The sequence below is a fragment of the Pterocles gutturalis genome, unplaced genomic scaffold, assembly GCF_000699245.1.
Source record: "Pterocles gutturalis isolate BGI_N339 unplaced genomic scaffold, ASM69924v1 scaffold22841, whole genome shotgun sequence".
Taxonomy (NCBI): Eukaryota; Metazoa; Chordata; class Aves; order Pterocliformes; family Pteroclidae; genus Pterocles; species Pterocles gutturalis.
Genome location: NW_010101006.1, coordinates 493 through 17,333, shown reverse-complemented (window position 1 = coordinate 17,333; position 16,841 = coordinate 493). Strand labels below are relative to the sequence as shown.

Genomic DNA, 16,841 nt, shown 5'->3' with positions numbered 1-16,841 from the left:
TCTTTCCCAAGGGAGGCATAGGCAAGTGTGCGAACTGACTCTTACCCTCAGTAGAATATCCCATATAGAGTCCTGCAGGAAGTATCCACCGTATGTGTAATGCTGTGAGTTTATGCACATAAATGCACCAGTGTGTGTACGTGAGAGTGCACACACGTTTGCAGTGTGTCTGCGTGTGTGTGCATGTCCATCAACAGGTTCATAGCGATCGGCTCCCCTTGGACTTCCCCTGACAAAAGCTGCTGACTGAACAGAGCAAGAAGGGGACCAGCCTGTCATCAGCAGATCCATGCTGAAACCTCCATTCTCCCTTCTGGCATCCTCCAGAGAAGGGAGCCTCCAGGCAGCAAGCAGGAACCCTCAGGCTGGCTTGCTTTGAGGCTCAGGTTTGTGCTCCGATGCTCAGCCTTGAGAGAGAGGAGAGAGTGGGCCAGGAGACAGATGAACCAGTGTGAAAACACTTGGTGCTGCGACATGTGCGGTCTGGTTCTTGCAGTTTGCTAATAAGACAGCTTAGAGAATTACTCACAGTGTGGAAACTGGGAATACTGGTTTGTGGCATCAGGAAGTGTCCATGCTTGTGTGTAGTTGGTACTCGGAACGTAGGCTAGGTGGGGGAGGAGGAAGCAGTGTGGGTACCATATCCATATCCCTCACTGAGGGAATAAAATTGGTGCATAACATAACTGGAACAGATAGAAAAGCAGCAAGCGAGGCTGCTCTTTCTCCTCACTCCACTTCAAAAATAAAGCCCTAATGTTGTAAGGGAGACTCAGGTTTCTTGCTAAGCTTTCTCACACACCTACCCACTGGGATTTTATGTATCTTACATCAACAGTATCTGGGGTAGTTTAAATTCAGTTAAATTGCACTCTCCATGCAGTAAAAAAAATTGTGTTCATATAGGCCTTTGTGTGTGTATGTGTGTGTGCCTTGAAAATGCCTCTCAGCATGGACTGCAGGTGGCCTTGGATACCATCTGTGATTTATTTCTGGAAAGAATTAAAATACCAGCACCATTTGTTAGCCTGTTTTTACAGTGAGTCAAAAATGTGCAGCACTGCTTTGCTGTGACTGCCAGGGCTGCGTTTGCTGCCGAAGGCATGAGTGCTCTTTTGACACTTAATGTTACTGAGGTCGGGCCCTTGGAGCAATCCCTCTGGTTAGACATTTGATGAAACATCTTCGTAGAGACTTCACATAATACCCTGTATTAGTGAATGTTACAGACCCTGAGCTGTCAGAAACATCTTTGTGCGGAATTCTTATGAATTGCCCTTTAACAATAGGCTTTTGGGGTCATTGGTGCTCTCATGTACATGTGTGGTGGCTGTCCTGAAGCTAGCCAAAATTGTTGAGTGATTTAATAGTAAATGATGGCTGAAAAGGCTGCCTGATAATTTGAATCAGAGACTTATTGGCCTTTACAACACGGTGCATGGGTTGATGGCCAAATTACTTCAGCCAGTGTAACTTATTTTTGAACCTGTTCTCTATAAAGTGCTAATCCCTGCCTGTTTTGGGATGTACTCCACCTCTGCTCAGTTTCTCTGCTTTTTAATGATCAAGTATCAATCAAGGCATAGACTTTTATTTACTCAAAAACCAAACTGGTGTAAGTGCAACCATGAGCCTTGATGCAGAGGCAGTATGTGTGCAGTGTAAGTGCATTGACAACAATGGAAGTCCCTGCTGGGATGTGCAGCTGTATGTATAACTTACTCCTAGACACTGGTACTTACAGGCAGTGTCCCTTTCTAGACCATGGCTTCTGTCATGGGTACAGGTCCCTTACACTGTCCTTCAGGGACTGGCTGGCTTTTCAAACGCATGTTCTTGGAGAAGAGCCCCTATCAGCTACGAGAATGACTGCTCTATAGCCTTCCTCAGACACTGCAGCATTGCTCTGACTACTTGCATATCAGGGACTGATGCTGAAAATCTGAGGAACGGAAAATGCTTTCCTAATGAAGCAGCAAAGCTGTTGTCTTATTGGGGAAATAAATCTATTTTGATTTTTATGTGGGCTATGCAGAGAGAAACTTACGGCTGTATTTTGCAGGTGTTCAAGTTGACTTTTCACTTTTGGCTAATGAGAACCTCAAATCCAAGGGTTAATTACTTGTTCCCACAGCCATTTCTTTCTCCCTAGCCTGCTGTCCTTGTCTTTATGAAAACTTTGCTCAAAGAATGACCATGTAGCACTGATTATTGTTGTGCTAAATCATCGGAGACTTGCCTTCACTGGTCTTTGCCAAGGGGCAGCAGAAAAATTGGTTCCCAGTGCGCGTCTGTCAAGGATAACCTTGAGACTTTCTGCGAAGGCTTAGCGGGAGAAGCTGTGATGCTCTGTTTATCCCCAGACTTTTGAATAGCCCCTTTGAGCAATTTGGGCAGTGTTGCAATGGGGCTGCTCTGATTTACGCTGAAGACTGAGGCAACCCCCAGACATCTTGGAGACAGCCGTGATCATGGGTGGCAAGTACAGGGCTGCACAGCTTCCTTCGGCACCCATGAACCATGGGAGATGACAGGTGTGATTTCACCCCATCTGCTTAGGTGAGATATGTTGTTATTTCATCCCCCTGCGTACCAGTTTGCTTGAAGAACTCACCTTGTGGTCTCCGGTTTGCTGTGGTGTCCCTCTGCTTTCTGTGGGCTCCATGGAGACGCCTGCACTGTTCACGCTGTCTGTAAGTCAGGCATGTTGTGAATTATTCGTCCTTTGTTAGGCTTGAGTGTTTTCTGGGATTTTTAGGACTTACATGGATCCTGCATAAATTCTTTATGTGAGAGTATAAGCAGGCAGCCCAGTTTGACAACCTCATGTTGCCTCGGCATTGCAGAGAACATGGGAGTTTAGCAGAAAAGGTTTTATTTACTTATATTTAGCTGTGACATTGACTTAAAATTGGGTTTTTTTATCCTCATCTCTAAATCTTAAGCGTCTACTCCCACACAAGTTTGAAAATTTAATGAAAATCTGTAAATTGTAATACTGTTTAAAGTGCTACAGGTTTGGTTTTAAATGGCATGCTTCTGGATATGGTTTGGGTTTTTTTAGTGGATACCAGGCTCAAAGAATTCATGGGGCTTTTGTCAATGTACAGATTAAATCTATTCAGCTTCTCTTTTTTTCACATTTCTGTCCTGGACAGTTTTCTCTCTACATTAGAGTACAGCATGGCTGCTTTCCCCTTCTGTTCTGCCCATCAGCCTTGGAGGCTCACCCCAGTGAAAGAGTTTGCTGGTGGCAGGACACCCAAGGGCTGCTCTTGCTGCCGGCTGGGCTGCTGGGCCGGGGGAGAAGCCATGCAGCCAGGACCTTTCTTCCTTCCACTGATCCCTGGCTGCGATTCAGCACTTACTATTTATACCAAATTGGCTTCTGGAGGTCCCAGTTGAGATCAAGATCCTGCTGTGCTGGTCACGGACTGTAGCTGGAGGTTGTCATCACCACAGAGGGCTTGTGCTGTGAGCCGAGAGGCAACAGGATGGGGCAGAGAAGTTTTGTTGTTGTCACTTTAGTGACAGGGCATGGAGACCCCAAGGGTCAGACTTGACCCAGGCCATGTGGGAAACATGGCAGAGATGAATGCCATCTCTCAGTGTCCACATTGTAGACGCTCAGTGCCAGAATGTGGGTGACTTCTGCCCACTGGAAGACATTTGAAATGGCTGGGGTACCCAAGGCATCTGCGGGGGACCCCACTGTCCTTTAGCAGCAGCAGGGGGAGGACACCTTGAGTGGGTGTCTGAAATAGTTGTAGGCACTGGTGATCAGACAACCCCCACTGACTTCTTGAGCAGGACCTCCATCACAACCTGAGCTGGTCCGTGTGATGCCAGCAGGGACCCTGATGGCACCTGAGCAGCTCTGCTCAGGGATGTTCTGAGAGCCCCTGGCACCATGCTGGGGTGGGATAGCTCCCTGTCTTATTTCTAGCATTGTGTAAGGCCCTGAGCCGGACTACCTCATAGCTGAGTACGTGGAAATGGGCGTGATGTAATACCCAATGCCAGGCCACGCTGAGTACAGCCAGGAGTCTGTCTGCTTTGTCATGCTTTCACTGAAGAAGATTATGCCTGAGGCTTTCAAAGGAACCCAAAAGCGTTAGATCTCTCACTTGCCTGACTTTCAACTGGATTTCCAGTTTGAAAAAAAAAACAAAAAAAAAACCCAGCCTGCCATAAACGTTCTGCCAAGCTGAAGGGTGTTACCTTTGAGGAAATATTGATGCAACTACTAAAACTCTTAAAGAGAAACCAACTGCTGCTTAATATTGCAGGATCATCTCTCCTTCTATAAAAGGAATTAGAATGCTGCAAATTGAAGGTATTTTTGAGAAAGACATAGTATTTGACTCTGTGACCTACACATTTCCTCATCATGTAGAGCAGTTCTCAGAACAAGGTACCATGCTATTGTGAGGCCATGGTCTGAGTTGTTGTCAGCACAGGATTGTTTCCCGTAGGATGACTGGCCTCTGAATTACATCAAGTCAAGTTTTAATTCAACCTGACATAGAGCTTTATTGAGAACTTACGTAAATACATGAAAATGAGTGTGATGTAATATTAAAATTGGAAAATTGGCTTGAAACTGTATACCAAACATAAAATGGGCAGTATAAAAATTTGGCATAGGAGAACCATTATTCATGTAACATTCTTAGTTTTGTTGGCAATAAAATCTTATGGTATGTGTTGGAATGGGGCAAAACATGCCTTGAAAAAAGGTTGCCATGCTGCCAGCAAGTAATTGGGCTTGGGTGATTAAGACCTGACTCTACACACTTAATCTGGCTGAAGTGAGTCTGCTGGATGCTGAGCGCTGTGGTAGGGTTGTGCAGGCACTTGGAAAGCCAGGAGTGGGTGGCAGGGGGGCATCCTGCATTGTGGAGGATCAGTCTGTCCCAGGGCTCATCAGCCCCTCTTCTCCTTTTATCAACAGAGAGGCAATACAACCTGTTTTCTCACAGCAGAGCAGCAATGGTAATTAATCACAGCTGCTTCAAAGGTGGAGAGGTGCCTGTAAGTGCTAGGTTTAAATGCATTCTTTAATCAAAAGATGCATTAACAAAAACCACGCACGCCAGATCTCCACAGCTGAATCAGTTGCTGATTTTCCTTTCTAGCAGAAATGAATACCCTTGGAATCCCTTGGAATATTGTGCAAGGCAATGCAGGAAGGTTTTTTCTTTCTCCTGCTGCTGCCATGGCATGGCCCTTAGGTTAATGATGGCCAGTGTTCCTTACAGCTTTTTAAATGGCTTTAAGGACTTGTGTTTTAAGGCACTGGGAACGCGCTTTCAACAGGCTTATCATTGATCCTTGAAGAGTGGTGAGGGGCTGGGCACTGGGCTTGGGGAGAGTCACCCCAGTGTGCAACATCTCAGGGCTTTCCCAGCTCTAGAGGTGGCTCTGGACTGCTTTCAGTAACCTCTTTTCTCATGCTGTGGCTGTGGGGGGCTGCCTGGACCCCTGAAAGCTGGTGTTGCAGCTTTTTCTGTGCTGTTTGTGATAGTTTCCCAGGCTAATTGCATGTTAGTCTGGCCCCATTCCCTGTTGCTCCCTGCCCCAACACAGCGATTGCAGTGCAAAAACCACATAAGGCTCTTAAGTGCGAGTGGGGAGTTGTCGCGCTAATGCCTTTTGTCCCCTGAATACCTCTGACCAAGGGCTGTTTAAAGGCAGGACTGCAAACAGGGCTTGCCAGTTGTTTAAATGGTCTCCCTCAATCTGTATTAAAAGAATTAAAATTCTTGGTGGATTATAGGTTGTAGTCATGACAACAAATTCACACAAATTTCCTCCCTTTCTCCTTTTTCTGGAATTGTCTTGTAGTTCAGATATGTTGCCAAACAAAACCCCTCAATTTTTTTTTTTTTTAACTAATGTTTCAGTAATAACATCATTAAATTAAAAAGCAAAATAAATGGTCATCAGCATTTTGATGACTATATATGCCTGGTATCTTCTTGTGAAACTGGGAATCTCTTGACTGTGCAAGTCAATAAGGCTTTTGTTCAGTGGTGTTAGAGGGAATTTTGCTAGTGTTTTTAAAAGAGGTGGGGATAATTACTAGCAGGAATTCTTGTGCAGTGCATACCTGTAATAGTTAAAGGGAAAACTGCTTAAATTTATTCTGACAATTGCAGATACAGAACTGGAGGAATCATTTGAATTATTCATTCTGCAACAGGGAAACATCCTACTTGTCTTCTCTTTAGAAATTAAATCCCTGTCTGATTTGAAATATACTTTTATGGATTGGTTTCTTCTTTTTAAAGTAATTTTGCCATTTCAAGACTTCTATTATAATTACCCGTGAATGTAGGTTTTAAAAGAAAATTATTCTGATTTCTGAAAAAAAGGAGAAATATATTTTGTTACATGAATTTCTTCTTGTAGAATAAGTTTAATGAAATTCAGCTTTCTTCCATAAATAATGCAGCACTTGCATGTGATTAGGTGAAGCCTAGAGGAATTTCTACCTAATCAGATGCATAGCAAGAAGGATATTGCCTGCAGACTCTTACCATTATCAAGGGTGATGGCAAGGAAAATACATCTCTGTGTGTGTCCAGATAGAAGGCTTTGTTTCTTAAGAAAAGTTGCAAAACAAGGTATATATGTTCCAGCAACTGATTCCTTGTGTCTCAGAGTGTCCTGGCTATTTGTAAAACAAGGTCTGGGTCCTGAGTATTATCATTATTGTGGCATGAAGAGACTCCAGCTTAACTGGAGACTTCCTTGTCCTGGTAATGTGTTTCTGACCCTTCAAAGAAATAAATACATGTGGGGAAAGACAATCTTTGCATCTGAGAGCTTACTGTCAAAGTAATCAAAGTTACTTTGGGAATCATTGGGACCAATTCCAAAAGTCTTGAAAAGCATCACAAACCTCACGATAACATAAAAATGGAAATAAATGTACATGTGCCTCCATTCATTAAAACACTAGATCACATACAGCAGAAAGCAAACCAATTTGCAAATGGTGTATCTGCAACTTTTGCAGAAACATTTTGAGATTTCTTGAGTAAATGTTGCTTTCATTAGTCACCTGTGGTCAAGTTTTGTGCTTTCTGTAAATCCAGCCACAAGACTTTGTTCTACTCTGTTTTTATCCCCAGGAAGATGTTATTACCAGCATTGGGTGTGCATGGACAGAGAGTAGTTTGAATAAGGTCATTAGTGTTTTCGTCAACATCCATATTAATAAATAAAAAAGAGTCTAGTCCCCATTCTCCAGCCCTGAGGCCAACTGGCATAAATTGACCTGCAAGTATTCAGTAAGTGTTTGTATCCTTCGAGAGACAGTGGATGAGCCCAGGCTGGCTTTTGGGACCAGAGCCTGGTCTGGGCTCAGCCCTGGACCACTCCTGGGAACTATATGAGGGTGGTGTGAAACTGTTAGGGATCATGTTAACAGTGTAGTAGCATGGATGGTCATGGGCTCAAGCTCTGGCTCTGGTGACTTTACTAGAGGTGATGCTCTCTTAGGGCTTGGCCCTCTGCTGAACTCGGTTGAGTGGCATCTTGCTCTACTGCCATAATAAAGTAATATTTCAAATAAAACCATAAAGAAGTGAACCCTAACAGCAAGCCCAACATCACTCTCTTACCTCACAGTGCTCAGGTTTTTCTCTTAATGTTTGTTCAGGTATGTAAAAGTGAAGCACTGGAAGTTCTTCAGGCCAGATGCTAAGCAGGTTTAAGCTGACAATTTTTGCTAGCTGAGGTTCTGCTTTTTCGCTTGTATTTCTTGGAAAGGGCAATGGGATGTAATGAATAAATGTGAAACACAAAAAATAGAGCCCAGGGCACATGGGAGATGTGCTTGCATCCTGTGATTTGCTGTCAAGAGGTTTTAGCACCAAGTTCAGAAGTGTATTTATGGAGCTGCTGGTCAGAACCGTGCAATTTAAAGGTGATATCAGTTCTCTTTTTTGATCTTGAGTTTTCATTCCTCTCCAAATCGGTGCAAGCAAATCTCCTGGGCCTAAAATGTCACAGGAGCACTAGAGGCCAAGAACAGAATTAATTTCTGAAAGTTTGAGAGCAAAACCATCAGGTTTAGGGCTGTAAAATGTTAATCTGTTTCTGACTTTCCTGAGAATTGTCTGAAATACTTTTGCCCACTCATAACTCAACTGACTTCATGTCAGGTATTAGAGCTGTTTTTATGTGTGAGTACTCACAGAAGTAAGTGCATGGCTTTTGTTGCAGCCAACTGAAAAAAAGCCTCACAAGTATAACTCCCAAACCTTTTTCTAGTCCAAAACAATGTCAAAATCCCATGGAAGAAGTGAGAAACAAGGCTGAGCTCTCCGTCATTTGTCCTAAGGTAAATAGGACATTCTTCACTCAGGGTCCTGGTCAACGTACCACACAGAGTTGCGTTCCAAGTCCTGAAGAGCAAGCAAGCTTGGTCCTTTCCATTGCTCCCCTGCTGTTGCTGTGGAAAGCATTTCTCCCAGCCTGCTTCAGCAGGGGAGGCTCAGCCTTGATGACCAGTGGACTTCAGGACTAAAGTCAAGACTCAACACTATACCCTCATCACCCTCTTGTCCTTTGCTGATGCTTCTCCCAGCGCAGGCAGCCTCTTGCATCCTGAAACATGTCAGGCTCACTGGGTAGCTTCAGTGATGGAAAGTGATACTATTTCTATGCCAACTACAGTCTCACCATGAATTTCCTACCTTAAGATCAGTTAGGGAACTCTTCAGAAATCACTGTGGAACAAATCCAGGTAGCGTAGGTGAATGGAGGCACTGGACAACACACCTGAGGGCTTGTAGCAGGAGAAGTGGTTACCTCTGAGAGACAGGATGCTTGTCTGTATGGGAGGGTTGTTGACAGAGTCTGCAGTTGTTAGTCACTATGAGTGGTAGTCATCACATTTATCTTTTGTCATTATAATAGGCTAAGTTTTAAAAAACATATGTGGCTGCATCCTCAGATGCTCTCTCCTCAACTATGTGGCTTTGCAGTCCTTGTCTGCTAGGCTTGGTGTTGCGTGGGAAAAGGACTGGGGGCTCTTCTCTTTACTTAGTTGTAGGAAGCATCCTAGGTTTGTTATCAGCACATGTCCATTTCTCGTGGAGTTCCCTTGTGCTTTCCCAGCTTCACCCCCAAGTAAGACCTTGCCAAAATCACTTATGTGCTGTGGAGCGAAAATGTGATTGATACAAATGTTGCAGCAGTGTATAAAATGCTAAATTATTCATGGTACTTAAGCACAGAAAATCCCAGGACTGAACTGACATAATGAAAAACTCCAGGCAAAAAAAACCCACCATGGAAAGTCTTAGATTAAAAACAGTTGCAAACTTTAGAGTTAGGCTATATTATAGAGTCTTAATCCCTTCTTCTTCCTTTACATGCCCCTCCTTGTGCTATACTCTGGGCTATCATAGCCAATTTTTAATGTCTTTAGCCACATCACTTTCCCATTAAAAGGGACCTAAGGCAAAGAAATGTCTGATGACTTGTCCTGGTCCGAAATAGAAAATCTGCAGTGGCAGCAGAATTTGCAACTAGCTCTTCTCAAACCGAAGCCTTGACCATCTTAACCCCCTTCCTCCTTATCACAGATGAGGTAATCGTCTGGAGGAGTTCAGTGGGCAAGTACCTGTGCCCTGTTTCATACCAGAGCATCAGACCTTCCTGCACAGCTGGTCTCACAGCTTGCCTGGGACCTCTGTGGGCTACTGTCCTAGATTTATCATGAACCTTGGTTTTCACCTGTCTATGACACAAAGGGTCCAGGGTGCTAAATCTTGTCCTGAATCACTTTTGCCTCTGGAGTTTTCTGGAGGAAGACCTACAAACCAAAATATTAATGTAGGAGCACAACTTTGAGAATTTAAGCAGCTGAATGGACCACAATGTGCTTCTTAATTCATGGGGAGTTTTATCAGAGATGCACTGAGTCCAATATGTAGCTTTATAACTGAAACAGGTAGATGTAAAGATCAACAGAACAGTTAAAAGGAGAACTGAACCAAATGGTAAAAAATACAACTAGAAGCTTAGGGAATTCCTACTGTTAAGCAGTATGTTTCAAGTTTTTTTAATAATTTTGCTTGGTCCTGAAAACATTGTTCGACAGCTAATTTCAGCTTTCCTTTTGCACTTTATTATCACTTTTATTGTGAAAAAAATGTTTTGAAAAAAAATCAAAACAGATCAATTTAAACAGTGTTGTGTTGGCTTCTGTGTACATCAAAACATATTTCCATTGGAAGCATATTTTTGACAAAGTAGTTCTTGCTTGTTTGAAAAATGTTTTGAATAAAAATATTCAAGCTGCTTTAGTCACTTTCCCTTTTGCTTGGACTGTAAAATAGGCTTTCAAAGCTGTTCAGTGTTCCCTTTTGCCCTGGAAGCATATAGGATCTGTAGGAAAAGACCTCATTTGCAATCTCTTTGGGAGTTGAAAAGGTTCATCAGGATCCCATCAGGACCTGCAGCAAATGCAGGGAAAACAGCGTCTCCTAGCTGTCATCCTTCCCTCTATCAAGTGGCAAATAGCAGTGGTGGTGGCATTAGTGACTTGAGCATTATCTGTCAATTAATGAGCGTCTGTAACTTGATATTTCATTTTTCCTAGACTGTACCCTCGTCACGCAAGTGCTCTCAACAACTTGGGGACATTGACCAAAGACGTGGTGGAGGCAAAGGACTACTACAGACGGGCCCTTCAGTTAAACCCTCAGCACAATCGAGCTCTCTTCAATCTCGGCAACCTGCTCAAGTAAGTTGAATGCAGAAAGTAGTTTTTCTGCCACCTGGTGAAGGAATGGCATTATTTCTTATTGCTGGCCAAGAGTGCCAACCCAAAGGTGGGGCTTAGTTTAGCTATCCTTATGTTGTCTGCCACATCACTTCAGATGCTCTTTATAATTAAATTTCATCTGGAGGGAATTCATTTGTTCCAAAGCAGGCATCAAAAAATGAGGTGCCTAGACCCTGCTAGTCAGCTGAGACTCCCGTCTCAATGGAGAGGTGTCAGCCTTTCCAGTGGACCAAGCCATGTTGTACAAAGACAGCCATGTGATGCATGTGATCTTCTCTACAAGTTCCTACTTTTCCTCATTAGCTGTATGGAAGGTCAATGTGTAGTTTAAACACAAGCACCTAACTCTGGGATGCTCGGAGCAGCAGGAGGTTCATCCCATGGCTGAGGGGGTCTGGATTTGAGGGAAAAGTTGGCTTACCTCCCTATACTTGTTACTCTGTTGAGCAAGAAAACAAGTTAATCAGCTCGTAATTTTACTCATTGTTAGAGGGTCAGCCTTTAGCAAGGAGAATAGCAAACAATCATAATAATGCAAATTAATTTGACTAACCGTATCTGAAGACTGAACTTCGATCTACACAAGAAGTTTTGCCAGTATGATAAGATCTGCTAGGGGTGCAATTAAAAAAAGTAAAATATCTCTATTCCTGCATTACTATTTTGCACCAGCAAAAAAAATGCATGTTTTTGTGAGGCTAGTGTGTTATTTGCTGACAGAACTGCATAAACTACAGCAGTAAAAGTACATTTTTGCTGATATAAAATATTATAAACTACAGCTATTTACTGGTTTCTGGTAAATCTTTTAGAACAGATTGGGCTTTTGGGTTGGACAGGTTTTAAAGTGGCACTGTCACATCAAAATATACTTGATCTTTCTGGTTCTGAAATGTTACTTTGTGTGTGAATTTATGTGAAGGATATTAAGTGGACTGCTGAAGTTCTGTCTGGTCCATTTGGTAGCAGAGCAGTTATCAGAATAATATTACAAGTAAACCCGATGGTTTGGGGTTAGAATATGGCAGATTAGTAATTCTGAAATAGCAAGTAAGTGAGTGCTTTACTGGAAGTACTCACCAGAAAGGAAAATGGTAAAGACAGTCTTATTACAAGGGAAATGGAGGGTCTTTGTATTATTCATCAGATTTGTTTGATTGAAATTAATCTTAGGTGGCAATGGTATTTAAAAATACATGTTGTCCTTTTAATCTGTCATGTTTGCCTTAGTTATTATTCTCTGGGTTTTTTTTAAGAATATGAAATATTAATACAAAAGGGAGTAAGCCAGAAGCAGCACCAGGGCAACCCATGTCAATAAACTTCAATCTGGCCTGTTGATGGGCTCTTATGATCCAACAGATGGGTAGAAACTGGATTTGTTGCCCTAGCAAAGCACAAATGAGACATGTGGGAAAATCTCTTAGAACTGCTGTTTGTTTTGTGCACAATATGTCATGTTTTTCCTAATGTGATAGTTAAGATATTGTGTGTCCTGTTGGATTGTATGTGTTCTGAGTCCTTCTGTGGTGCTGTATTATTGCATTATGTTAAAGGACTGTGATGCCTGTGCTAAACTTATTAAAAGAAAGCCCTCAGATTCCACCTGCCCTTTTCACGCACACATTTGCTCCCATTTTCTAAACTTTCTTTAGGCTTCCAAAACAACCTACTGCATCTGGACTCACCAGTAGTGCTAATTATAATGGAAACTGGGTGTCCTCATCTCCCTATTCAGCTTTAAAAACTCTGATAAAAAAAATAGGTAGAGTTAATGGTAGAGGGATTAGCACATATGTAAAGCAGATGCTGTGTGGGCAGATCCCTATATGAATGTCTCCTCTCAAATGCTAGCCCAAACCCCTTTGCCAGCACCTTTCCTGGATCATCAATGAACTTAGCAGAGATCATCAGCCATTCTGGAGCATGAGGTGACTTGTGAGATGACTGGATGGCAACAAGGCAGAGATTTCAAGCTCCCCCTTCCTACAACTTTGTCTTTATGTTTTCTACCTGGGTATCCAAATTATCCTTTTATATATAAGTATATAGGGCAACCAGTATTCTGCAGACACTAAATGCTAGTATAATCGAGGTAATAAATGAAAATCTGCAGAATATTGCAGGCAGATATTGCTTTCTGGCTGTGCTATGAGACATTATGAAAAGTGTTTTGATTTTTAAATGTATGGCAGAGAGAGGGTAAACGGGCAAGACAGAAAAGCATTTTCTGTCCTCTTTGCAGAGGCTTCAGTACAATCAGGAAGAGCCAGATGTGCAACACTTAAGGCATGTCCAGTAACAGCACTAATTGTACTGGGACACGTAACTAAGCCGTCTGGCATAGGGAATTCCCAGAATTGAGTTGGCAGATATTAGATTTCACCTCCTCTGGAGTGCTGAGAAAGGGGAACTACAGGATTTTGGAAGGATGGGTTTGCTATTCCCATGTGGGAATCTGCCTCTTGTTATTCCCTGTAAATAAGCTCTCTATTTAAACATCCATTGCTTGTGATTTAAGCTTGAGTAAAAATCTGTTTTGAGGACCACAGGGTGGAATTTTTAGGGTTTTTTTTCTGTGGAAGTCCTAGATGAAAAAGGATGTTTTAATTTTATGTTTGCATGTATCGAAGACAGCTGTGTGCCAGAAGATGAATGTTCTCGGCAAGCATTGCAGGGTAATGGCTGAATAAGCCTCTGGTTTTGTTTACATACCCTAAAATAAAGTTGTATGTCATCATTTTCTTGCCTAATATAAATATCAGAGAGCAGATAATTAAGCAATGCCAAAAGATTTCTTAGTTAAAATAGACCCAAAAGATGGCCTGCCTAAAAGTGAGAAATCTCTTTCTCCACTTTTGTGGTCCGTGATCAGTGACACAGAGCACCCTCCTGCTGCTTTCTTGTGTTTGCTTTTGAAGTTTCCCATTATATAAATATTTAACTCCTCCATATAGATTCAGTTTTGTTGAGACACAGATTGAAAAACTGAGATAAATATAATTCAGAATACCTCACAAATCTATAGGCTATGGGAGATTCTGTAAAGAGACAAGAAATAAAATATTATGAACAATTGAGGTAAATATTTATCTCAGCTTTCTGCTTCAGGAAGAATGGGAGAGAACTTCTTATTTGCAGTACTGTATATATCCAAACCTAAAACAGTCCATTATTCAGTATGCTATATTTTATGAAGAAAAGCCTCAAAACTCTTATATGCTGTGAGAGTGTTATGGCTGCATTTTCAAGGGGAAACGTCCACTGAAATCTTGAGTTTGTTCAAAGGACTGATTCCCTTCTGAATGCAGAGTAACACACAAGGTGTCTTGTGCATTTGTTCCTGTGATTTAGTCCGAGTTTAGCAAACCCATCTATTCAGAGGAAGCAGGACTGTCTGCCCTCTCTGATACAGGCTTCTGGATATGTATGTGTGTGAATGTGCTGACACAGGTTTGTGTAACTGTCTGAAGATGCTGAAAAACATCAGATAGATACTACGTGTATTGAGATTTAAGATCTTTCAGAGGGTGAAACATTCCTCCCTTCCATTCAAAGAAGCCAACTGAGTGGTAATGTGCAGTGACAATGTATCTGGCTTTCTGGATGGTCTCTGATTAGGATACTCTGCATTGCATGAAGTGCTGTAGTGATATGTCAGTGTCACATACACATTGCAGCCAGTTTATTAAAAAAAAAAAAAAAAAAAAAAAACCGACACCAAACCTCTGGCAGTGTCAAATTTTCAGTAGATTAAAAAAAATAACTTAGGTTGGAATGGACCTCTGGAGATCATTTGGTCAAGCCCACTGCTCAAAGCCAGTCTAATTGGATCAGGTTGCTCAGGGCTGTGTCCAGCTGAATCTTGAACACCTCCAAGGAAAGAGATCTCCTCGTGCAACCTGTTCGAGTGTTTGACTGCACTCATGGTCCCTTGGAAAAGCAGCCCTGCCTTGCAGTGCATTGCCCGCTCCCCCAGTTTGGTGTCATCCATGTAGTATAGATGAACAGCAAAGGAATGCATCTAAATTACCTGAATCAGTTTTAACCTATGGAATCAAACAGACTTAGAATCTTCCTTTCAGACAGGCAGAGTTAGACACTGCATGCTCCCTTTGGATTATGGTGTAAAACTGAGAAGAGATGTTCAGAACAGTTGTGGAGCCCTTATTGAGTTCTTTGTTTCTGGCTTTAATGCAGTCAAACTAACTTCACAAAATAAAACAAATCTTCAAAGTCAAAAAGTCCGCTAATTCCTAGGTTACTCTATCCGGTGTGACTGAAATTTGCTTCAGTGCTAACAGCCCACATGCAGCCCCATGTATCGCCAGACTTCTGTGGGGTAGTTTAAGATGATGCTTCTTCAACTGCAGGGCGCTTGCAAAAATACGGAAGAGATGCTCCTGGTGGAAAGAGTCGTTCCTTGCTCTCAGCTTGAGCACACTGATTGTAGAGGAGAGGCTGGGAGCTCGAGTGGAAGAGGGAGTCAGGAGAGGGCATTGTCAGGCAAGGTAATTTGGGGAAAAATTGGATTAAGTGATCATAGACTCCTCATATCAGTTGAATTTGTTACTCGCTCTGTCATAGCAAACGTATACATTACCTAGCTTTTCCTGCTCCAGATCCCCAGTTTATGCTAAATTAGTGTGTTGGACTGTTCTTCCAATGCTCTGTGCTCTCCTAGATTGTATGAGATTTATGTAAGCGATGGCCTCAATCCTGCAAAGCGTTGGCCTCGATCCAGGAAAGCACTTCAGCCAGTAATTAATTTTCAACTTGCATACATAAAAGTTAAGTATGCATTTAAGTGCTTGGCCAGAGCACTTGGTATCTTGCAGGCCTGAGCCCTCTGAGAAACTACTGGATCTGCTTTTTTTAATATAATTCAGTCTGTCACATAAAAGGATGCCATAATCTTTCCCTCTCTATCCCCACTTTCAGGAGACAAACATTGTTCTTGGATCAAATGATAAAAAAAGGCCATTTTGAAAAAAAAAGAGCAATTAAGAGGGCTGCCCCATGTTCAGAGTGCATGCTTGTGGTTAATGGGAACTTTTACTGCTGCTGAGTGGATCACTTAGTCCTTTTATTTCTGTAGCTGGCATTTCCTACAATTTTTGCCAAACATCAATACCTTTATAAAGCAGTCATCTGTTTTTGATTTATAAAAATGCGTCATGAAACTCCAGCCAAGGGATCCAAAACTTTTATAAATTGACAAGCTAGCTAGTCTTTAATTAGTGTAGGAGAAAAGTGGTTCTTTATTTGTTTTTGCTTCATTCGTGTAATTTATATGGAACACCACTGGACGAAGAAAAAGACTAGCACAACTGGTTTTACTTAGCTTAATGCACAGGCAAAATAGTCTTCCAGTTACATAACTAGAAAGGGAAAAAATCTGCAAAGCCACATATATTATCAGCTGAAATTTGCACCTTATAAACAAGATCTGCTTACTTGACCATGTTACTCAGATGAAATCTAAGGCCAAAGCATCAAGGTGTTCACATATTTTCTGTGTCCCAGAGCCCTGTGTTTCTTTTTGTAAAACCTGCTATTCGTCTTCTTCATACACCCAACACGAGAAAAATGCTAAACAGTCCAGCTAAACATCCTTATATGTTTGTTCAGGAAACCTTCTCATTTTTCCAGGGAAAGAAATACAGAGCAATAGTGGAGAAACTGTAGCTCAAATAAATAAACATCCTCAGATTTTTGTTCAGGAAACCTTTTCTGTTTCCCATGGCAATAAATGCAGAGCAATGCTGGAAAAAACTCTAGTTCATCAGCATAGCCATCTCTCAACTATCTCTTCATAATCCTTAGGATCTGAAGAACAGACTCCTCTAGCCTAATGATTAACTTGCTACGGAATTATTTAGAGATCCTAGGCAGATTTAACTTTGCAATATTTTCATTTCAAAGTATTAGTTTAACTAAGTTATAAGTGGATATATAACAGTACTCATTGTCTGGGAACATGTGAAGAGTCCACTTTTTTTAGGAAACACAAATGTTTTGGTGTCCTTCATGA

At 41.9% G+C, this 16,841-nt stretch overlaps 1 protein-coding gene across 1 annotated transcript in view; it reads left to right on the top strand.

Annotated features, from left to right (window-relative positions):
- The window catches only part of LOC104467906 (transmembrane and TPR repeat-containing protein 1-like), a gene marked incomplete at both ends in the record, with an annotated part of 38,660 nt that extends 27,895 nt beyond the window's left edge, over positions 1-10,765 (top strand). The window contains one exon of the mRNA XM_010081878.1: positions 10,622-10,765. Coding sequence (XP_010080180.1) covers positions 10,622-10,765 — 144 coding nt within the window. The remainder of the gene's footprint in view (positions 1-10,621) is intronic.
- Between the last annotated feature and the right edge of the window lie 6,076 nt (positions 10,766-16,841).